Source organism: Magallana gigas, chromosome 3 (assembly GCF_963853765.1).
Source record: "Magallana gigas chromosome 3, xbMagGiga1.1, whole genome shotgun sequence".
NCBI classification, from domain to species: Eukaryota; Metazoa; Mollusca; class Bivalvia; order Ostreida; family Ostreidae; genus Magallana; species Magallana gigas.
This window is the reverse complement of record NC_088855.1, coordinates 32,885,433-32,910,119: the sequence shown is the minus strand read 5'-3', so window position 1 is coordinate 32,910,119 and position 24,687 is coordinate 32,885,433. Positions and strand designations below refer to the sequence as shown.

General features: G+C 31.9%; 2 protein-coding genes across 2 annotated transcripts in view; one reads left to right on the top strand and one right to left on the bottom strand.

Moving 5' to 3' along the window:
* The first annotated feature begins 3,136 nt into the window (after positions 1 to 3,136).
* The window catches only part of LOC105337300 (putative cysteine protease YraA), a 34,489-nt gene continuing 12,938 nt past the window's right edge, over positions 3,137 to 24,687 (top strand). Inside the window, exons 1-3 of the mRNA XM_011441963.4 lie at positions 3,137 to 3,263; positions 4,436 to 4,573; positions 4,893 to 4,989. Coding sequence (XP_011440265.1) covers positions 3,210 to 3,263; positions 4,436 to 4,573; positions 4,893 to 4,989 — 289 coding nt within the window. The 5' untranslated portion in view covers positions 3,137 to 3,209. The remainder of the gene's footprint in view (positions 3,264 to 4,435; positions 4,574 to 4,892; positions 4,990 to 24,687) is intronic.
* On the bottom strand, positions 14,296 to 15,729 carry LOC105337299 (uncharacterized). The gene is made up of 3 exons (XM_011441962.4): positions 15,209 to 15,729; positions 14,954 to 15,062; positions 14,296 to 14,830 (listed from the first exon to the last, which is right to left on the bottom strand). Exons 1-3 carry the CDS (start codon positions 15,444 to 15,446, stop codon positions 14,515 to 14,517), a joined length of 663 nt encoding a protein of 220 aa, XP_011440264.3. The 5' UTR covers positions 15,447 to 15,729; the 3' UTR covers positions 14,296 to 14,514.

Genomic DNA, 24,687 nt, shown 5'->3' with positions numbered 1-24,687 from the left:
AAAATATTTCTTCAGTCTGCTGATGGATTCGTTTACATGTTGTATTCTTTTCATTAAAACCATTGTTTAGATGTTGTAAACTGTTATCTATTTATATGTACATGTATAATTATTATGTATTTTTAATAATAATGTAAATGACTCTTGGAAATTGGTATGCAATTGAAAATTAAGGAACAAAGTCAAAATTGAAATGATCCTTGGGAAATGCCTCCAAATTAATTTGCAAGTACTTCTACCATCAATAGCAAAGTGAAAAAAATTTCGAAACATTTGCATCAGGTAGTGGCAAATGTCAGCTTTATTTACAGTGTTCAGTCTTAAATACTTAACAAAATTGGGGATTGTAGATTCATTTTCAAATTCACTATGTAGCTAATATATTCATGGACCTTGCTTCAAAGTGTTAGCAATGAAATGATCCACTGTGACACTATGTATTTTAACTATGCTTGCATCAATATATATCTTTAGATGCGGGATTTTATTGATTAAGGTGCAAAACAAATAGTCATAATACATGTACTTCTATATTATTTTGATTCGAATATAGAATCTATTTTGTAATGTCTAGTAAACAATGTTTTCTTATTCAGCTACTGTAGACACAAGTGCCTAAAAAAAATTAATTTTAGCTGTATTTGCCAAAAATATTTCTGTTAGTTTCATTAGAAGCTTTGGGACAGTCTTGTCTCATTACACTGTATGAGGTTTCTGACACAAGTTTTTTCTTACAGTTATCTGTGAATTACTGGTATTTCTGTAAAAATCTTGACATTCTTTTTCTATGGTTTGTTGAATTAGAATTTTGAAATTGTACTAAAATATTTGTTACGGTACACTGACCCTTGGAAAATAGAGGCAACTATGTCTGTGGGATAAATTACGGTATGATTATTAAATATTGATTGGTTCAAAATTGAAGGTACGTAAAATAATCCCAAGGTACATGAAATAATCTATAGCTATTCTAAAAAATGCACAAATATAACATTGTGTTCAATTATAATTATGTTTTTTGTTAAAATCCATATTGCTGTTCATATATTTATATTTTGATATACATTGTATTATTGAGGATTATTGAAGTTCTTTTATATATTGTGACAGTTTTGTCATTGCAGGCACCCCACCCTCTTTCTACCCCCCTCCCCCCATAAAAAAAAAAAGTAATTAGAGTCTATCACCCGTCTCATTTTCTTCCCTTAAGCTCAAATTTTAAAGTTTGGTTGTTAAGATTTTCACATTTAAGTGATTCGTACATTGTACATGATGCATATATAATCAGTAAAAATGTGATTGATAAATATTAATGAAATATTGACATCTGAAGAAGAAAAAGATTAAGGTACCTCACTACACCCAACTTATACTTTTTAAGACACTACATCACAAGATGGCAATTTAAATGTTTTGTTAAATTGTTTATATCATTCAGTTCAGTTGTATATCGCTGTAGCTCATTGGTTAATGTAGTGGGCTTCTGAACAGCAGATCATGAGTTTGAATCCACCTGGAGCTTTTGTTCATGTTAACTGAATTAAATTTTCGAATATGTAATTTTTTATCCAAAATTGCAAATTATTTGCCTATTTGACTCGAATACTTCTTATCCATTATGATATCTATCAAAATCAAGTAATTTTCTTCTGATTTGAGAAAATATTTCAAGGTGTAGTGAGCCACCTTAAGAATTGGTTTAATTTTTGTAATTTGGTTTTTTTTGCCTCCTCTCTCTTTCTGTTGTTAATATTAACATAATGTAGTACATGTATCTTCAAACAGGGTATGTCTCGTTCTAAAATGTTTATTAAGAAACCTTAAATAGTATCAATTCTTCTGTATTCAATTATTCTAAGATAGTTTTTATGCCATCTGAGCTCAATCTTTAACATGTATATGCACCAGCAATTGATTAGAGACATTTAATTGTTGTAGGAAATGTATCCTCAAACCTTTTTTTATATTTCATCATTATTTACTGGTACATATTTATTAATTAAAGTGCTTGCTTTGCCAAAACTTCAAACAGATTAAGGAAAGGAAATTGCTTCTTCTTATGCAATTTTGGTTGTGATGTTAAAAAGAAATGAGATATATTTTTGTATATTCTGTTAAAACACATTGGTAATAAATTATTTGCTAAACTTCACTTCAATGTTAGTTTATTTGGTTGCTTTTTTCTTAGTTTTGTCTCTTAAGAGAACATTTGTGTAAATTACATTCAAACTTCGTATCTCAAACTTGATGGGACTGTTTAAAAACTTCGAGATATCCGAGTATTCGAGATATTGATGGTAAAATACTTAAAAAATAAGGGGTTGGGACTTACAAATCACTTTGACATATCCATTGTATTCGAGATACATGTATCAGTGTTAATATCGAAGTTTAACTCTATTAATTTTTCTTTTATCAGAAATAAAATCCGAAAGGTATTTGGTCAGAATAGTTTTGTGACCTTAACCAGTTAACATTAGACCAAACAATTATGATATTATTAATTAAAATTTTCATGAAGAACATGGGTGAATAAGGCATATAACATGCCAGTATTAGGATGGATAAGATATAGTTCAGGATACTGAAAATGAAAATATCAGCATATCTTATCATTCCTTATTCTGTTCCACACGTTGCATATTTAACGGAACATCGATTTTAACACTTAAATAATTAGTTCAGTACATGGAGTATATTAATTCAAACTGGTTTGCATTCCAAAATATTCAAATAGTGTCATATCTTAGAACTTTAAAAGACCCCCCCCCCCCTAAAAAAGAAAATGTGATGGTTTAGGAAAAAAACTATAAAAGTGCATGCACATTTGGCACGTCTAAAAGGGTACGCATCTCAGCGCGAAACAGAATAAGTGCGAACCATCTCAGCGCGAAACATGTTTAGGTGCTAAACATCCGGTTCGCACCGCAAAGTTTCGCATCGAATACATTCTTAACAATGGATGATTTATGAAACATGTACGTCTAAAAAACCTTGAAAAAATATATAATGCAAAACTACTGTATGAAAACCTTACTTTAAATTGCTTTGTGTGAATTTTGTAAATTGTTAACATTGTTGTAAATTTTACTGATTGTTTCTAATTCGATTAGGGTACACATATGATTAATTCTAGAAAAAACTGAAAATACTTTAAAAGTTAAAAAAACAAGAGTTATTTCCCGTTGACCTTTTCTGACTACACAAACATGACAACGAAGAGAGTGGGTATTTTGGCGGAATTCAATTATGAAGACCTCGAGGTAAGAATTCAACTATATAACGTGTAATTGCAATCACATTTTCCTTCGCATTTTATCATGCAGAAATCTATTGTGCAGCGGAATTACCCTATTACCGTTGTTAGACTGCATGGTCAAAGTATGCACTGTACTTTCATTTTTGCCAGTTAGCATTGGACCCAGTGTGATATTGAATAAGAAAACCATACAATATATAGATACCATACAGTATATTTGAAACAAAAACAATGATGTACACGTTCCAAGGGGGAAAAATCCATATTTTAATACTAGAATCCATATTTCTAGTTTCGATCTTGATAACTACGGTAGCTTAAAGGGATCACAATTGGATATAAAATTATTACACTATACTACAACATTATTTTTGCAAATATAAATGAAGTACTGTTAGCAAGGTTTAAAAGAATTCAGCCAATTTGAAGAAAATCTTACTGATCTTGACTGATGATATAGTTATACGTATACTATTTATTAAAATGTATACATTTAGGCATATAGTTTATTTTCACTGTACGACATTTCTCCAATATTTCTTAAGTATAAACCTACATGTATTGTAATTCACAGCGCTGTAGAAACTATTATAAAATGGTTGAATTGTAAATGATCGAGTTACTACCAGTTTATCGTATTGGTCGAAATCTTCAGCAACCTGATGAAAATTAAAAAAATGCACGGTTAGAATATTCATTATGATATCCGACTTCAAATCCCATATACGAACACATGACTATTTCTTTTATCGAATGTACTATGAACAATTTTCATCTTTGATAACACAGGTTTTGCAATTATTTTCTGCAATAATACGCTACCTTCAAGAATCACTAAAGAAAGCATAAATGATTGTTTTATTTAAATGTTTGCAAACTCGCTTTAAATTGCTCATGAAAAACCTTGCTTGAATTGGAATTGTACTATTGTTTAACGTACATTTAGCCCTTTTTAAAAATCACAATACTACATGTATTTCGACTTGTTTCGAACGGTAATTCTATTCAAAGATCGTTTTACATTCGATTCACCATTTTTCTGTTGCCTTTATTCACTAACGTTAAACTAACCAGAACATAGTAAATTCCATACTATGTCATTTTGATAGCTTTGAAAATATTTATGTTATTAAATGTTTTAACAATTATTAAAAAGATAGAAATTGATGTTTGCAGTTGTGGTATCCATATTATCGCCTGAGAGAGGAGGGGTTCGAGACCTTTACCATTGGTCCGGAGCAAGGCAAAACTTACAACTCAAAACACGGGTATCCATGCAAAGCGGAAGTAGGCATTGATGACGTCAACCATGAGGTATTATTCATGAAATTTGACACCGCTTTTTCTTCTTCTAAAAATTGTAAACATTTTAATAATAACCAAGTTGTTTCCCTGAAGTTAAAGTGTCACAATATTACAAACAAAGCTAAGGTACATCATTACCAAATATTCCACTACATTCCAAAGGTAATTACATGTATATGTAAAGTAGTTCATTGCATACGATATCAGCGACATTTTGTCATTCTTATATTATTATGACAGCCTACGAGAATCCACCTATATTAAAAAATAAGTAGGCCTACTATTTGTCCCCATCCTGATTTTCATATGACTGTATTTGTGAATGCAGGACCTGGCGGCCCTCATTATTCCGGGAGGATTCGCCCCCGACTACTGGAGAAGGGACAAACGGTTCCTTGACTTGGTGAAGAATATGTACCAGTCGGGTATGTACACACGTATAGCATTTAGAACAACTTAATGGCGAATAGATTTTACGTAGAAACATCGGATAGAAATCCCTAATTAGATCAAAGGGTTTTCATCCTCCTGTCGTTTTTGACGATTTGAATTTACTGGATTGGTGTACTGGTAACTCAAAATCTTGATAAGGAAAAAACCCCACTAACCTAATCAATCTTCAAAATCCTATTCTTTTGGTGTGTGAAGGAGAAAGAAGTATCCTATCTAAGATTTTTTTTTACCAAGTTTCCGTATTTTTAACTATGTCTTATAAAATTTCAAGGGGGCAGGCAGTTTGTTCAACATTCATTTTTCTGTATGCGTAGATTAAGAATAATGTCTGTTCCAACAGAAAAATACCACTCCACAATTTGCTACGTGCCTGGAGTTGAATTTTTAAAAATTTAGTAGTACATGTAGATTCTACAGCATAATTTTTGTTTGGTTCACTTTTAAAACCTAACATACGGTTTTGCTCATGAAAAAAAGGGTCTATACTAAATATTCTATCCACAACCTAAAATAAAAACCAAGAGAAACAAAACAAACATCATGACATCATTTTAATTGTCTGTGTAAAAAGAGAACCGTGACCGGAGACCACGTGTAGGCAAAAGGCAGTGAACTTTCATTGCAAATTTATACTGTACACGTATAGTACATGTACAGGTGAATTGATTTTCACAGAACGCTTTTTGAATTTTGCGCATGTACACGTGATATGTATATTACGATGTTTTATTTAAAGACTGAAAATTATTATTTTTGATATATGTCTTTGATATACGCATAAATAATGATTACGTTATCGACAAAGTATTTTCCGTTTAAGTTTCGTCCTCCGTTATTTCTAGACACTGATGTCAAATCCCAGATAACGGGCAGATTATAAATTATTCAAATGTAGATATAATTTGAAAACAACAAGGAAATATCTGTCTATCATGCGTGTTTATTACAATTATTGCATATACGTATCATTATCACAGGTGCTTGAGGACAGGACCGACCACCCCCTCCATCCCCCACCCCACCCCACCACTCCAAGTGTCTAGACCCCCGGGACTTTACTAATTTTTTAAAGTTATCATTTTATGACACATTAATAATCTAATGTATACAATCATTGCACAAAATTACTTACAATTTATATTACAGGTAGAAGGGATATGATTTTTTTTCAATATGTTTGTTTTAAGTAATTTCTCCTTTGAATCCATTCATTACTTTCCAAATGAAAGCTGAAAATAATAATACTAGTAAATAACAACACACTCTGTGGAATTAGCAACGACACGCTGCAGCTATTTAATATTTGGCATATTAAATGTACAAATACATATTTATGACATAAAGCTGGATCACATGATTTATTTACTTTAATAAAAAATTCTTAACATTTAAACTTTTCGTTGTACGTGTCGTCCTAAACTGGTATTTAACACATAAGCAATTCTTTATATAGCCTTGCTAATGCACTGGCGTCGGAAGCAAATCGAAAGTGGGGGGGGGGGGGGGGGGGGGGGGGCTAGACTAATCCTCAGAAATATTGAGGAAAAAAAAACTAATTCCCAAAATCATGGAAATCCTAATCCGTGGGGGGGGGGGGGGGGGGGGGTAGAGGGAGTATACCTGTACTTCCGAAAAAAAAAATCTTACCTACCAAAAAAATATTTCCCCCCAATCATGAAATTCCTTATTCATGGGGGTGGGGGGGAGGGGCTTGTATGCCTATGACTGAAACCTCTCAATCTTTCAAGGCTGAACCCTCTATGATGCTATGTCCCTAATGGTTATGTCTATCTTTGCAAAAAAGGGGGGGGGGGGGCTAAGCTCCCCCTAGCCCCCTCTCCCCGGTTCCGACGCCTATGTAATGAACCGGTTCCTAAGAACCAGGTGACACAAACAGGTATTCAATGAAAACCTTATATTTCCGGACAATTAATTCATTATTACACCAAGTAGAAATTGATTCCTGTCTAAATCCTCCCTCAAACGAAAGATATCATATTTTGTGCAATGAATGTATAAATTAGATTTTAAATATGCCACAAAAGGATAATTTAAAGAAAAATGGTAAAAGTCCCGGAGGTCTAGATACTTGTGGTGGGGGATGGAGGGGGGGGGGGGGGTCGGTCCTGTCCTCAAGCACCTCTGATCATTGTTTGTGAGAAGTTGCATTGATACAAGTTTAAACTAATGTTAACACATGCTTGAAATTTTAGTCTAGTACTTGTAGTAACTTTCAACACAGTATTAAATTTTCATGTAGGTTTAATATATCTCAGCCAAAGTTTGTGAATCTGCTTTAGTATGCATGCGTTATCGGGTGAAATTTATTGTTCATGACTGTTTGTGGCTCCGCCCAGCAGTGCAATGCATCTAGTAGTTAACTGATATTCTGTGGGTAAATAAGATTAAGCCATGTACCCGTGAAGACAAACGTGAACTCGGGGTTACATGTATAAACGGTTAACAATTGGGTACACTAAAGCCATTCGGTGATTCGGAAACAATCTGTAATGATGTTTTACTGTAAATCAAGAGGAGATCCAATACGGGTTCAAGTGGAGTTCAGTGCATATAGACTAACGTCCTTGCAGTGGTACTTGTTTTGTCTTCAGTGTAGATAGGCAAAAGTGGACGTCCCTTCACCTGTATTTATTGTCAGCAAATATTTGCGTTATTTTGCTTGACCTAAATGTAACACCTCTCTTCGTTAATGAATTTATTGGTGTTGTTAATTATTTTTGTTCGGTCCAACAGCACAGCCATGCGTATATAAAATAATTTAATAAAATTAAGACATCGCTTAATAATGGCGTGGTTCCCGAAAAAATTTATCAAATTCAATATATGACAACTCCGATGGTCTGAAACTAACCAAACCATTTAGAAAATTATTTTAAAAAGATATTTTTGTTTTTATTTATTTGATTCCTTTTATGTCCCTTATTATGGCAGTGTATGTAAATTATACGTCAAAAAACTACTACTACTACTAATTCCTTTTTTATTTACAAATTAGCCAAATATTAAGTTTCCTTCCGGTTTTGTTGTTGTTTGAGCATATACGGTTTGACTTACTGTATAAGATGATACATTTGGGGAACATGCATCAAATATAAAAGTTAATACATTCATGTCTTTTTCAGCTTTTGAAATCTACTGTTGTACACTTTTAGAATTGCCTTGAAATATAGTTTGGTCAGTTTCTGTTTGGTCAGATGAGACGGTCTTAATATATCTTTGAAAAATGAAAAGTCACGAGACATTTGACCTTTAATTGAAAACCATACTCTACTTATCGAATTTGACCGTTGAAACGATCTTAATGTATCTTTGAAAAATGAAAAGTCACGAGGCATTTGACCTTTAGTTGAAAACCATATTCTACTCATCGAATTTGACCGTTGAAACGATGTTGGTTTTTTCTCTAACTAATATGTATTCGGAATTCTCTTGAACAACTGTTCAGCAATTTGGAGTGATTTACCATTTCTTCTTGTCCGGTGGTGTCTAGCAACCGAATACTAGGGTTTTCGCCGATATCTGAATTATCTAATCGAAGGAAACGTTGGAGCAGGTGAGAAACGCGAAATATTAATGGTGATTCATGCAGGGTATGAAGGTGGCGACATTGCAGAAAATAAACATAACTTGCGTCAACGGGTTATGTGAATTTTTTCTGCAATCATCGCTACCTTCATAATCCTTAGAATCATCAAAGATGGCACTGTATTGTTTATATATACATCTTACAATTAACAAATTAATAAATGGGTTGTAAAAAGTAAGTGAAATTAATTCATTACTGTAAAAGTACATCAGTACGTTAGCTAAATGAAACAGCCAGATCGTCTCCTATATTTGAGTCTGACATCATCATGCTTATTACGTGCAGTCCGTGATGTTTCATAGGTCGCTGTAGGTTTCGACCAATCGAAAAACATTGCGTGTATATTTCAGTTCTGTTAGTCTGTATAGAGTTATGGTTTCCGTAAAAAATAGAGGGAATCTATGGTGTCATATCTCTGCCCCTTGTGTGCAAGTTATTTTTCTATCAAATATGTTGACATGCAAAATAAATATGTTGACATGCAAGATAATTATGTAAACATGCAACATAATTATGTTGACATGCAAGAAAATTGCAATCAGATAAGAATTATATGGTGGCATATCTCTGCCCCTTGTGTGCAAGTTATTTTTCTATCAAATATGTCGACATGCAAGATAAATATGTTGACATGCAAGATAATGATGTCAACATGCAACATAATTATGTTGACATGCAAGAAAATTGTAATCAGATAACAATTATACAAAATCTCAAAAAATCCCAAATATCGCCCACCTGTGACATCCAAAATGCTAGATGCTACCTTTTTATGTCGACGTGCAACTTATTTATGTTAACATGCAAGATAAATATGCTGACATGCAACTTATTTATGTCAACATGCAACTTATTTATATCGACATGCAACTTATTTATATCGACATGCATCTTATTTATGTCAACATGCAACTTACTTATGTTCACATGCAAGATGAATATGTTGACATGCAACTTACTTATGTTGACATGCGAGATAAATATGTTGACATCCATTTATAAGTGGCATGTCGACGTATTTATCTTGCATGCCGACATAATTAATAGAAAAATAACTTGCACAGAAGGGGCAGAGATATGCCACCATAGTTACCATATGCACATGGCAACTTTTACCGACTGGTGCATGCAACTTTACAATCTTGTGGTTCTGAAAAAATTCAACATATGGCAACTCTGATGGTCTGAAACTAACCATTGAAAACATTATTATAAAATGTTATATTATTTATTTATTTACAAATTAGCCAAATATTAAGTTTCCTTCCAGTTTTGTTGTATATTGAACATGTGACTTATTTTGTAAGATGATACATTTTGGAAACAATATTGCATCAAATATAAAAAATACATTGATGTCTTTTTCAATGGATTTTTTATAATTGCATTTTCAATTGCTTTTGAAATCATCTGTTGTACACTTTTAGAATTGCCTTGAAATATAGTTTGGTCAGTTTCTGTTTGGTCAGGTGAGACGGTCTTAACATAATTTTGGAAACATGCAGCAAATATAGAATACTTTGATGTCTTTTTCAATCGATTTTTATGATCGCGTTTTCAATTGCTTTTGAAATTTTCTGTAGCTCACTTTTAGAATTGACTTGAAATATAGTGTGGTCAGCTTCTGTTTGGTCATGTGATATAGTCATGATTTATCTTGGAAAATTCAGAGTCGAAGTCACGAGACATTTGACCTTCAGTTGAAAACCAAATTCTACTCATCGAATTTGACCGTTGGAACGATGTTGGTTTTTTCTTTAACTAAGATGCATTTGGAATTCTCTTGAACAACTGTTCAACAAATTGGAGTGATTTACCATTTCTTCTTGTCTTATGGTGTCCAGCACCCGAATACAAGGGTTTTGCCGATTAATCTAATCGAAGGAAAAGATGGCGCAGGTGAGCAACGTAAATTATTAAGCACTGGGTCTTTTAATGAAGTATCTACATCCTCATACATAGTTTATTAATTGGAACTTAAATATTCCTCTTATCATCTTTGATGTTCATAACTAATCACTGATTTAGGCGAATCAAAGTTACACGTAACTAACAGTTTTTGTTTATATATTAGAGAGAATCCACCATGCTAGAACAGGAATATAACTAGGGCTTTAAAGTCGAGTGGAAGCTCAGCGATGAATTTTTGGCAGAAGTCCATTGTTTTGAATTAATTTGATCTTTTGTAGCTATTTTTGTCAAGGACCTACAATATGTAAATGTACCCCAGTAAAAATACGTATGTAGCTACTTGTACTGACTGGTGCATGTGATATTATTGTATGCACCCTTTTGTGTTGTATCATCTTAATATTGCATAACTTTATTGCTGGAAACACTCATATCTGTCAGAATAATGCGAGGGAATTCTTGTAAAAAAAAATGCTCTCGTATTTCCTGGACAATCAAATGCTGATCTACATGTAAAATAATTTGCTGGAGAACATAGTTTTAAACTGTTTCGGGAAGAGATATCAGTTACATGGTCTGATTTTTTGAATACATAAAAAATGCACCCTCTTTTCCACCCTGTATAGTATATTTGTACAATTTGAATAGTAATTTTCTTGTTATGCAATACGATGATGTAACATCTATATATACATGTACATGTAGCTTGGATAGTATTGAAAGCGAAAATCAAAATATAACGAGGAAATTAAAAAACAAATTCGAATCTGCTTTAAAGATATGTTTGTTCGGTTACTATTTAAACCGATAATGACCAATCATGACCTAGATTTATATATATATATATATATATATATATATATATATATATATATATATATATATATATATATATATATATATATTTATTTATATCATCATCATCAATGAAATCCCCCCCCCCCAAAAAAAAATGTAACCTAATGTCTCTCGTTAGAATGATATGAAATTTCATTACATTAAAGAAAGCTAACGTACATGTAAAACTAGTCAGCAAATGCTACGTCATGTATATGGTTCTGTCATTGTTTTGTGAATGCCCTTACGTATGCTATACATTGGTGTAAAAGAAATCAACCGTTGAGAGTTTTATATTCAAAAAGTATTGCTTTCTTCCAATTCCACAACAAACAATTTCCTTCTTTACTTCAACACACTGATTTCCGACTTTGTTCATGCAAGAGGAATTATATTGAATATTGTTTTTTTCATCGAAGGTTTGTGAACATAAAATGTGAAATTATGTCGCTTTCAGTCATGCATCATTTAAAATATATATATATGATACATCTTGCTTACATATGGGGACCATAAATGCATTTTTAAAATGAGAAGGAAAAAAGATCGCTGAAAATATCCGCGGATTTCTAATCTTTAATAAAGCTGCTTATCACGATAATACACACTGGAGGTTATACGGCGGCGAGAGACAAACTGTCTGCATATACATGTACATGTAAATCTCTTTACCAAGCTAGCTACCTTATTCACTGCCGACTTACATGTAACGTGAAATGAAACCAGCCAGTGTGTATTATCCCACATTTCAGTTTTGTCACCCCCTACCCCTACCCCATATTAACAAAATTACACTCTTCACAAAATATAATATCATTACTAGTATATAAGTCATGTCACAAACATATAATATATGTAATTCTACATTTTCTTAACGACCAAGAACAAATAACAAGTATAGAAATTATCAAAAGTTTAATATTTCACTTAAAGCAATTAATTGACGATGTTTTTTCTTGAATACATGGGAAAATGTTTCCGAAATATAAAAAGAGAAATGTCACCTTTTTTTTTAGTAAGCTTCAGGTATTTCATTCACGTTACAATTGGGGCTCGGCCTCTGACTACGTTTTATTGAAGGGTGAGTGATATAATTCTGAGATGTGAATGGACAGTGGTCATTACGTGTCGGGTGTTAAATCATTGTCCGCCCTTTGATCTCATGGTCAAGACACAAGTTGAATCATAATTGACCGTTCAACGCTTATTCAATACCACGTGTACTTCTTTTTATCAAATGGTTTGGGGTGGGGGGGGGGGGTGTCTAGGAGGCATGAAGTCAATAAGGATTGAACCTATAATCTTTTATTATATACTTGACAGAGTCGTGCTGGTTCATAGATCGGGTGTACATACATGCTTTAAAAATAGATTACACCTAAACATTTAAACGAGTCCAATCGAGGGATTTCGCTTAAATTTTCGAATTGCAAAATATTAATGTTTCCTCGCCCGGTAACCAATTGAATGTATTGATTTTAACCGACCTTGAATTGGGATCAAATGTTGTTGTTATTGCCCTTTTTAACATTCCAGTGAGATTACCATATTCAAAGTGGTGTTGTTTTGTACGCATACGTTAGATTTTAACATCGATGTGTCTGTTGTGCTGCAAAACTTGTAAGGTTATCCCATTCTATGTGCAGTATTTTGTCTTTGATATCGTGTCAGTAACTGGGCTTGTTTATACGAAAGTGCATCATGGCCTTCGTGGTTTCACAATGTGATTCATGTTTCAATAATGCGTAGCATAGTATCGTTTCTAGCCAACTTTTAATCTTGATTTGAAAGGCGGAAAAAAATCAAACGATTTATATCTATTTACGTCGGCAATTATTTGCAAAAAAGCAGATAATATGTTTTGAAAAAGTGAACTTTTCTAATGCAGTAATATGACTTTTACATACTAAAATTTCAAAGGTTTTTATATACAAATGATTCGGTCTTACCGTTCTTTTTTTTTCAAAGGAGAGGGATATTCAAGGTGACAGTGTGCGTGACGAAGAGCACTCAATATCCCCTGAAGTGACGTATAACAATTCTGTTAACGGAATTATCCACCCCCTCTTATTTCAGCGATTGTTGTTGCAGGATCACTAAACTCTTTAACTAGCAAGCAATACGAAATTTAGATTGACTGATTGGTCAACAAATTACCCGTCAGATCTACCTAATTTAAATATGCTAATGTTTTTGCCATAAACTTTTTTTAGTAAAAAAAAAACCTACCCAAATATTGTGCTTTCCAATATCAAGGTTTTCCTTTACAGATCCCTTTGTTTCAAAATGATTAATGTAGTCTAAATATGGCCACAACCATCCAGTCCTCTGTGTAAGAGAGAGAGAGAGAGAGAGAGAGAGAGAGAGAGAGAGAGAGAGAGAGAGAGAGAGAGAGAGAGAGAGAGAGAGAGAGAGAGAGAGAGAGAGTATTTTTTTCTATTCTATCCTCATGTTTTACGGGCCGAAATTGAGCGGGGCTTGTTTTCGACATTTTTTTTGTGTCAATATGGTATTGTAAATGTTTTGTTTTTCTGCATCTTAGAAACAATGTAAACCGGATCCCTTTCAGAATCGCAATCTAGGGCTTGTCTGTATATAGATAGTACCTAAACGAATGGTCACAAACATGTACCCGGTATAATGCTTATAATGACAGTGACGTTTACTGTTTGAAAGTAAGCTGTACTCAAATTTGCTTATATTACTACTGATTCCATTGTTCGTTTTTTTTAAAACTCTAGCTCTTTCTTTACCATAATGACTGTTGTTTTCCATCTCTTGTGCTTTGATCAACACTCTACAACATTTGATCTCCATTAATATTTATTTCGTCTACATCAAAGTGAGAATTGTCAACCAATATATTTGATTGTTCGTTAACTTACAGTTCATTCAAAAACTTTTAAAGATTTAAAAAAAACTGTTATTTATATACATTTGTATTTATAGAAACATAATTACATTAAAATGTCACAATTGTGATATACATGAACATAACTTAATGTAGTGATGATAATGAAATGACGATCACAATAGGTATGATAATGAAGACAGCGAGATTCTAGTCACAGATAAAAGTGTAATAGAATGCATATTTGGCACATTATCTAAAAGCTTAACATGGCTAGTCTTTTGTTTGAAACTAGCAGCAGCTACAGCCGAGTTTGGACTCGGCCTTTGTAACAGCTTTTGAAAGGCGTGTTGTCGACAAGGTGGAAGAACTGACAGAGTTCTCACGCGACAGAAGTGTCTGCGCGACAGTTTTGACCAAATTGTCGAACACGTCCGAGATTTCACTATTGTTGTCCAAGTTCACTTCAAAGTAAGGCAAGTTTAAGTGGTCTGCGAACGACTGTGCACGTTCTGTGCTCACAACTCTCTCGCGGGAGTCTCGCTTGATTCCGACCAAAACAACAGAAATTGAAGTGCTATTGCAGTAATTCATCAGGTCGTTATACCTGTTTAAGTAAAGTGAAAAATTCTTAGTTCATATACAAAAATTGGGCATTGTTAAGAGATACAAAAACCTTCTTTCTGATATTTTGTTTTTTTTATTGTTGTCTGACGTATGTATCCCTTACCAGTGTTCAATATTGACGAAAGATGTCTCCTCCGAGGTATCAAATACAATTAGACAGCCCTGTGATCCTCTGTAGTAGGAAGAAGTAACGCTTCTGTACCTCTCCTGTCCTAAAAGAAGGTAAAACTGCGTTTTAAAAAACAACAAAATATGCAGATTGTGACACTAAACTATTTAATGGATAATGGGACATACTATAGGTAGAGATCCTAGGACACAGATTTCAGCAAAGAAAATAAAGTTACTGAATCCTTACCCGCTGTATCCACTATTTTGAGATTGCAGCTCCATTCTGCTGTGGTCAATGTATGTTGGTAACACAGTTGGCTGTTGTTCTGGTTTTTGTCTCGATCATAACCACAGTATTTCTCCACAAGCGTCGTCTTACCAACTCTAGAATCTCCGATTACTATAAATTTCAAATGCAAGTCCTTTTTGTTTCTTCTAAAGAGTCTGTCTTTGTTGTTAATGGACGTTGGTTTCACTGAATACATCTTGTAAACTATTTATTCGGATATCGGCGATTTAAATATGTACCCCGCATTAAAAAAGTAGATCGGTTTTTCTCACGTGAATTGCTTCAATAGACAATGAGCTTTAAAAGGAAACTGAAATCCGTCAGAGTCGTGTGTTAAAGGTTGAGGTAAAGATAACAATATATGACAGTCATACCTGCACATCGATACTAAACTCGGTATGTCCACAATTGATAACAAGTGCGTTATAAGTTATAATAGTACTTTCCTTTCGGCTTAGTCCTATTTATACTTTGAACAAAGGTGTATCGGGTAGCACAGTGGGAGGAGCATCGATTAAATGACATACGTTCGTCTCTTTGATTTTCCTGTTAACTTTTCGCACTATGTCCAGGTGTCGCTTTGGTCCTCAAGGCCACACGTAGCTTGTCTCAATAGGGGTATTATTTTTGGAAAGGGTCTGCATTAACCGAGATAAATAAGTTCATTTTACGGTTGACCTTGCACCTTGACGACAACAGTCCAGTACTTAAAAAGATAGAAAAATGTCCAGTTAAAGGCGTGTTCAAATAAATGCAAGTTAATCTGTCGCAAATTTTACATTTATATTATTTGTGAAATATTGTTCAAGAACATTTCTGGAAAGTAATGTTGCACTCTCAATGAATATTAATTAATTAAATCAAAACCACAATTACTCTTTCCATCAAGAGTTAATAGTTTATTTTTATTCTATGGATTCTCATTTAGTTGGGTTTTTCTCGAGATTAACCATTATTAACATGAATGTAACGCTTAGAATTAATAAACTTTTTTTCGGAATACTGGCCGACGTTCATTTTTGTTTCGGCGAGCAGCTATTTTGTTGGTTTTTTTTAGAGATAAGACAGACGTAGCCATCCTAAGGTGTTTTCCAGATTAATTAAGATCGCAAGAGCTACAGAAAGTACTTTATTAAATATACATTGACTTTTGCTAAAAAAGATTAGTCAAATTTATAATTAAAAGTTAATTTTGTTTTATGAATTGTAATTGTGCATTACATTCCATATAAATGCATATGTACATGCAGTGATGACAAGCAATGGAAATTTATTAAATATTTGTGTGAAATACTAGTAGTCTTTTTTTTTTTGGTTTAGAAGCAAATTCATACAAATCAGGGAGTATATACTTTTTATTCCAGAAAATTATCTGGAATCCTGCAAAATATCACGTAGTACATACCATGCAAATCCTTGAAGTGTTATCTTTGATGACCATTTAATATCAGTTGGTCGTCGTTGTTTGCTGTCCACCGTTCGTTGGCAATCAAATACGTGTATTCAAAAGGTGCTGTGTGTCCTCGAAGGTAATAAAGACATATCAGTTTTGCAAGAAAAGAAAACACCCCCCCCCTTAAAAAAAGTTAGAATCCATACATAACGTTACAGGTTATTTAAATAGGTTTCTTTTCTTTTCTCTTCGACATCTTGAAAATTTGACGTAAAGAAATACTAGTATTGTCGAACCCAAGACATTTTTAAACGGGATTCTAAGGTTTTGATCCACTATGCAAAGGACAGTAAATAATGATATTCTAAACAAAAGTACATATTGTTTCAAAGACCTCTTTTAATCCAAAATACCAAAATTGGATGCTCAAAATAAATCAGAAACCGTCTTTTGAAGAAGTTTAATGTCTTTTTTGTTTACCTATTTATACGTCTGTTAATCATTTAGGTTGCAAAAAGTCTGCTGAGAATTTTAATTTACAAAGTACCTGGTAGAAAAAGCATGTTCCATTCATTGATGTAAATTAATGGTGGTTTAAAAATGTTTAATCTACTAAGTTATGCAAAATGAGAGAAATTATACATTTATATGTTTTTTTGGGGGTGGGGTGGGGGGGGGGGTCAAACGTTTACTATAAAACTTCAATTTCAATCATTTTAGGTTTAGCTTAGTTTACTATTTGTGATATTAATTCTTTTAACATAACAATGTCATATTGAACTGTTATTGATATTTCTATTGACCTTGACTTCATTTTGCATATTTTTGAAATGAAAAAAAAAATCCAATGCAATTTCTTACTATGATATGTATTTGTGAGAACAATTTAAAAATGTTGTTATCTTTTTGCATTTTTTATTTCTTAATTTTTTTGATTTATTAAGTATTCATTATGATTTTCAAATGGTAAAATAAGATATTCGTTTGATACTGAAAAATATATTTACAATGTATATATTTTTATAATCGAAATAAATTGGAGCATTTGCAAAGACTTCAAAATGTCGTGCTCTACATTCAATGTTGGCCATATCACTTTTTTCTGGCACTGTGTATATATATATATATATATATATATATATATATATATATATATATATATATATATATATATATATATATATATATATATATATATTTGCAACTGCTAAGTTAACCCAGGCATATTCATGATTAAATATTCATTTTAAGATGTGCCAACTTTCATTTTTCTTTATGCAAGTTTGGATTAGTTGGGAAATGTGTTTAATATTAGTTACTGGTACAGTAGATGATCGAATCAGTGGTCTTTATCAAAAGTTACAAATATAAGACAAAGACAGAAATTAACCTTGAACTACTAATATATATGTTGTATCATTAGGTTTGTGAATAGACCGATTTTTAGGTGATAAGCGCATATTCTATTGAACTTAGCAAAAGATATTACCTGAAGGGTTATATCAATCTTAACCACTTACATATACAAGATACTATATACAAGTAGCTAAGTGAACAGACAGAGAAATGCAACATCATTGAGTCTGATTTGAACACTAATCCATTCAGTTGATTCTTCCCTGCTGTAGTTACTTTTCCTATATCAATAGGGTGGGAGGAAATATATTGCTATCATAGCTTATGATAAATAAAATATATTGCTATACCATATAATTGCGTGTGAGTACGAACCATCAGTGTAATGAAATTATTTCCGCTTTATATCTGGTTTATCAGGATCATTGTTTTTTTAATATTGATAGTTATAGGGTCAAAAAGATTTTTTACCCCTTTCCCATAATCAACAGGTAATATACGAATATATACGTATATGAAATATCAATTATTGGTAGAATTAACAACTAAAAATTTTTTAACTTAGATTATTTGGTCAGAGATAGATGAGCATGCATATTTAAACCTTGACTAATTTATAAACGGTTTTCTTTTTATATTTTGATACGCAAAAGAAATTCAAGAAGCTTATGATCAGTAGGATTTAATTAAAACAAGATACAAACGTTTGATGATAATGCTTGTACATAACAGAACTTGTTGACATTTCAACAGAATGATACATTAACTGTTTAGTTTGAATCGTTCGTAGAAAGAATAAAGATACATTAAGTTAGTAAAGTGATGTATGGTGAACTTGAATTGTTAGTTTGCCAATGACGGCTTCAGTGCAGTGATGCACATTCTATCCCTTTTGAACTCGAAAATGTTGCTTTAAAAATACTTTAAATAGACATTCATCAGTGCTTTTAATCATTTCGCCAATTCAAGAAATAATTGCGTCAGTTTGGTCACAAAAATGTTGTTTTAAAATGGTACTTTAAAACTCTTCTCATCACTTTACATGTTTTTTATTCCACATTTTGATCTTCTTTCTTAAAAGTATCCTGGAGTACGCCCAAGTTCGAAAAGGTGAAACTTCTCAAGGTAATAACGCATCGTTGACTCCTCAAAATAACCTTGTAACCGCGCCTAGACTGCCTGTCGACCAAACAAGATCAAACATGACCAAACCGCAATTGTCCTGGTCGTGTAATGAGATAGGTGAGAGTGAAGATGACTGATAAGGTTATAAAAAAAATTTGGCTCCATAACGTCTTTGTATCCTATTTGCTTGGTGATATATATCTTTTAAGCAATGATATAAAACTTGAGAAAATAAAATTCATTACAGGAATTGTCTATTTATTTTTATTCATATTCGGTATTATTTGCATGGACAATGCAAAAAAAGAAACACACGTTTAACAAATTATAATTTGTAGACTTGATACATTTAATTCACCCATTGTCTTTTTATATGTATAGTTTTTAAAATTTTATAATGTTTTGTCCAAGAATACTTTTCATATGAATTTTATATTTGCAGTTTTTGCCATGAGCAAGATTTAAAGAGCGATTTTATAAAACACATTATAAAATATATACATGTACATAATGTATCTTAATTATACAACTTGTAAAGTACTATTTTTCGCAAAATATTTTCAATGCCTGCTTTTCTTGCAATAAGAAAAAAATCAAATCAAATTCTTTAGAACACGAAAAACATATTATCATCTTGATTGCATTTTACAATTTAATTAAACTGCAAGCAACACTTATATTCACGATTAGCTAGAAAAGTAAATGTTGTCAATTATTCAAAAGAATATTTGACAAGATTTCTGTACATGCTTGCCAGAACCTTTGGCTTATATGCATGTGTATATATTTGTGTCAATAGTAAGAATTTGGATAGGTTGAAAAAATGAACATTCATTTGTTAATGATATAATAGATAGACGTGTACGGACTACTTTCATCCAAGTCTTACCCGATAAAACAACCTATCTTTATGGACTAAAATCCAAGTTTTAAAACTATTTTCGAGTGTTAATACAGCGTTTCTTTTGATTAACAGTGTTATATTTTACCCATATACATAAACTCGAAAATGAGTAGAGAGTACTTATACGAAATGAAGTAGTCAGAATTATTTTTTTCATTTGCAAAAAAAAAAATAATAATACAACAGTAAAAGTCTTTTACTATTATATACTAGAGGTTCTTAAAAAATTAGTGAACTGTAAAATGAATAGTTTAGCGATGTGTAGGCAGTGAGTTTACATGACAATTAGATCCACATTTCGTATCAAAATGTTAGTTTGTCTTTAGTGTGGGCCACCATCTACCGAATTCCATGTTACCCGAAACACTTTGTCGTTATCTAAACTTGTGCATTCTGAAGTCGTTTTAATGTTATTTTGGGGACGTGTAAAATAGCAGACCCCTTATCAGATAATATCACGTAAATCTTTGTCCTAGACATAAATAGTCGTGAACAAAAGTTGTAAAACATGTTCAGCAGTAACTTATTTATTTTAAATTTATTTGTAATCTTTATTAAAACAATCCAAGTTATGTGTAAAGCATCACCAATTTTTTCAAAGCTTCATCCACTTAAAGAAGAGAGAAAAAAATGATAATATGCATGTTAACGGTATCGTATTAGTTCAATGCTGAAAAAAAATCCGAATATTACCCTCTATAGTAGATTGTTGTATACCTTAAAACCGCCTTTGGATAAATTCAGAAGTCCATGTACCTATCACAATTATCTGATAACTTACAATATCTATTAGTTTGGCTCTGCATGTTTTTTAAATTGACTGCCAACGAGAAGATATTGTTTTCAAACTAAAACATGAAAGTAATGATTCTCCCCTATAATAAAGTAATTTTAAAACTGAAGTGTATTTTCATTGTGATCTACATCATGAAGATGTTGTTTTTAAGTTTTAAGCAAGATGTTTTCCCTCTCCCACACTGTTTTAGATGGTCATAATTTATACTTTCTTCAAATTTAAGTCATATACTCACTCTCAGCACTATCTTTTTACCAGACCTAGATATTTATATAAAGAATAGATTCGATATGCAATCTGAAGTTTAAAGGTTATTTTTCGGACACCTTCTAATGGAGTCATTGGTATGTTGCATATACGAAATTTAACCTTTTTAAACTAACGCATATCTTTGTCCTTGTTAAATACATGTAGATACTTGTCTTTGATAAAAAGATTAAATTGGAGTAATGGAAAATAAAGTATTGTTTAAAAACCCTTTCAGTGTGAAACAGAGCTGCATCGGCCTGTCGATTAAAGGTGCACATTCAAACTTCCATGAACAGAGTTCGTTTCACTTAAACGGAGACACAGAGGACAGTGATTAATTAAAACGATAAAACAAAATATCAACGAATATGTAGAAGTGACAGTTGTGAAAGAGAAACAAAAGCTGAAATGACCAAAAACATAATTTTGATTTTTTAACGAAAACTTAATTGACCAGAAACACTCTTTTAATCTCTACGAAAACTGAAATGTCCAAAAACACACTTTTAATCGCAACGAAAACTGAATAGACCAACGAAAACTGAAATGACCAGAAACACACTTTTAATTGCGACGAAATTGACCACACTTTTAATCTTGCTCTCGATAAGACGTATAAAATGATTTGGAATGAGGAAGAGGTTGTGATAGATTAAAATATTAGTATTTATCATGTTGTTTGCTGGAGAGCATTTAACTATGCATGCAAATACAGACACGCCTTTTTTTCTTACTACGTTTTGTTTTAATTCCACCTTAATCAAGTTATCAAAAATACGTCAATGTTTTTTGCATGTAGGCCTTTTACTTATTTGTCAAACATAACCTTTGTGTACTCTTGTCTGGATGGGGTTATTTTGAGGACAAGAAGTATTGCAATCTGTAAAGGGGTTAACATATTAAGGTAGAATAATGATCTTTCTATATCTCCCGCAAAATATAACTCTGAGATATTTAAAGAATGTTCATGTAGAGATTAGGGTGAAGAAGTTAACATATTAAAGAGGAACTTTTTTATTGTGTTTATCCATACTTTCACAGTTTTGTTTCAATGCTTGAAAGCATCTTGTGACCACATTAATATTTTGTTAAATATTAAAACGTATCATATGGCATGCGTATAGACTGAGTTAAGAGGTTTTTTTAGTAAAACTAATAGCAGTTTGTTGAATTGGTGCAGTCCTAAGATATAACCCACGGAAGTTTATGCTATAAAAAGTTTGGCAAATTGAAATTACACGAAACTGTAAAATTAGTTGAGTACGAACACGGTTATAGCGAATTATTGGATAAAGCGAAGTTTTTTTTAGTCCCCGATAAAATTCTTAACAAATCTTTGCAAAATTTTACGGTTATAACGAATTCGGATATAACAAACTTACGGATATAGCAAACTGATTTTGAGTCCCGTAGAGAGGAATAATAGCAAAATTTAACACTTTTATAACGAATTTCTTTACAACTTATGACAGACTGCACTACCATTTTACATAATAGTTTGAATGAATTTATCTTCATATAATTTTTTCAACTCCCATTCCGATCTTTAAAGGTATCAAATTAATGCATTTTTATTTTAAGCCTCAATTAGAAAAAGAATGGTCTGGTGAAAGAAAATATGTTTATAGTGAATTCGCTATAGATATTTTTACGAATTCGTTATATGGATATAACGAATTACGGATATAACGAAGTAAATCCATTGGTCCCAAGAACTTCGTTATAACTGAGTTTTACTGTAGTGAGTATGGAAAGGCAAGCTTTATCTTTGCCCCTTTATTTGGGCATTTTTAAAAATACCTTTTCACCTTTTCAAATCAATGTCATCGATAAAGACATAACCGTATTTTGTAAGGATAAATTTGTTTCTCTGTCATGATAAAATAAAAGCATACCAAAAATAATATTGCATACATTTCATAAATCATAGAACCGTACTCTTCTGGAGGTTTCTGGAAGTTTTCGATGTTTGTGCAAATGAGGACAAATAAATATTGATAAAAAATTTAATGACTTTTTGATTTGAGTTACTTGTTTTAGGTGTTTCATGAAAAAAATCATCTAAAAGACAAATGATATGTCTGTGCATGTTTGAATTAATAAATTTAAAAAAAAAATCTTTTTACAGCAAACTTTAAGCCTATAGATGTATTTTCAACCAAAACATTTTTTCCAGGTTTTTCACACAAAAAAATCAGCAACAATGATAAATAACTAAGTAAGACAAAATTATTTTATTTTTTAAAATGAAATCATAGTTTTGAACGATAATTTTAATGCGATAGTAAATTTTTGAAGTTTTGATTAAGCATTTGACAATAAGCTTCAAATGATTTAAGCAACTAGATACATGTAACACTTACCGTAGAAGCATCAAATTTTGTTATTGTTGCTATTGGTATTATATATTAGTGCATGCTATATTTTTGTGTAATGGCTACTTTAAGGCACTATCGTTAATTTAACATAAAAGTGAAGTGCATATAATTGCAGTTGTTGATCTAGCATACGTTCAAGGCGTTTTTGCCATCGCCAGTAAAGTAAATACTGAATACAGTTTGCACTTAATGCACCTAAAAGGTCGATTTTAGGTCATAAATTCACACGTGTAAAAATGTTATGCTATACACGTTTCAGATGGTCAACTATTTAAGATATGTTTGTAAAAAATATAAAGTTGTTGGATAACAGATAAATTAAGAAAGCTTAAGTGTATTTAAGGGACAGGTACGGCCAAAATATTAACATTTCTTGAAATAACTTGTTTCTGCCAAAGTCTGACCAAAATTGTTTAAAAATTAATACATAAAACAAGAAATACATGTATGAGGTTTTACATACTGTTTTTTATGATTATGCATACAAGTAAAGAACAATTCTTTTTGTAATCACTAAAAACTGCACTGCTGTAAACTTAGGTTGAAAATGTAACAATCTGAAAATAAATATTAACGAAGGTCATTGGTGTCCATTGTACAACCATTTGTTGAGAAAAAGATTGAAGCTTGCTTATTTAAATTATTCGATTATATTGCTATATTGGATCGAAAAATAAACACGTGCAACTGTATGTGTTTATGATGTGGCTTCATACAAGCACGATAATTTGGGGTGAAATGAGGGGCATATTAACTGATATGTACTTTGGCATTTCATGAAGTGATTGTCTGATTTATCTACAAACAGTCTAGTTAAATAGATACGCCATCTCATTTGAATGTCATGTTGTATTTTGTTTAAACTGATGTCTAAATGTATATACGAACTAAATCAAGGTCCAGTGAAACTATTGACAATGATTAATAAAGTAACGTCCTTATTGCACAGAAATAATTGTGAAATATATAATTTTATTTGATTGAAATGCACCGGTATACAGGTAAAATTGCAACATATGTTCAACATACGTTTTGAGTAACACATGTTAAAAATACGTTGAACATATGTTAAACAAATGAATTTATCACAGTATGTTGAACAGATGTTTGAAAAATATTGTTAAGATATGTTTGAAAAATATGTTAAACATATTACAGACTCTAAATATGCATAAGACATATGTGATACATGTTGTGTAAATAATACCAAAGGATAAAGAAAATGAGTAAACACAA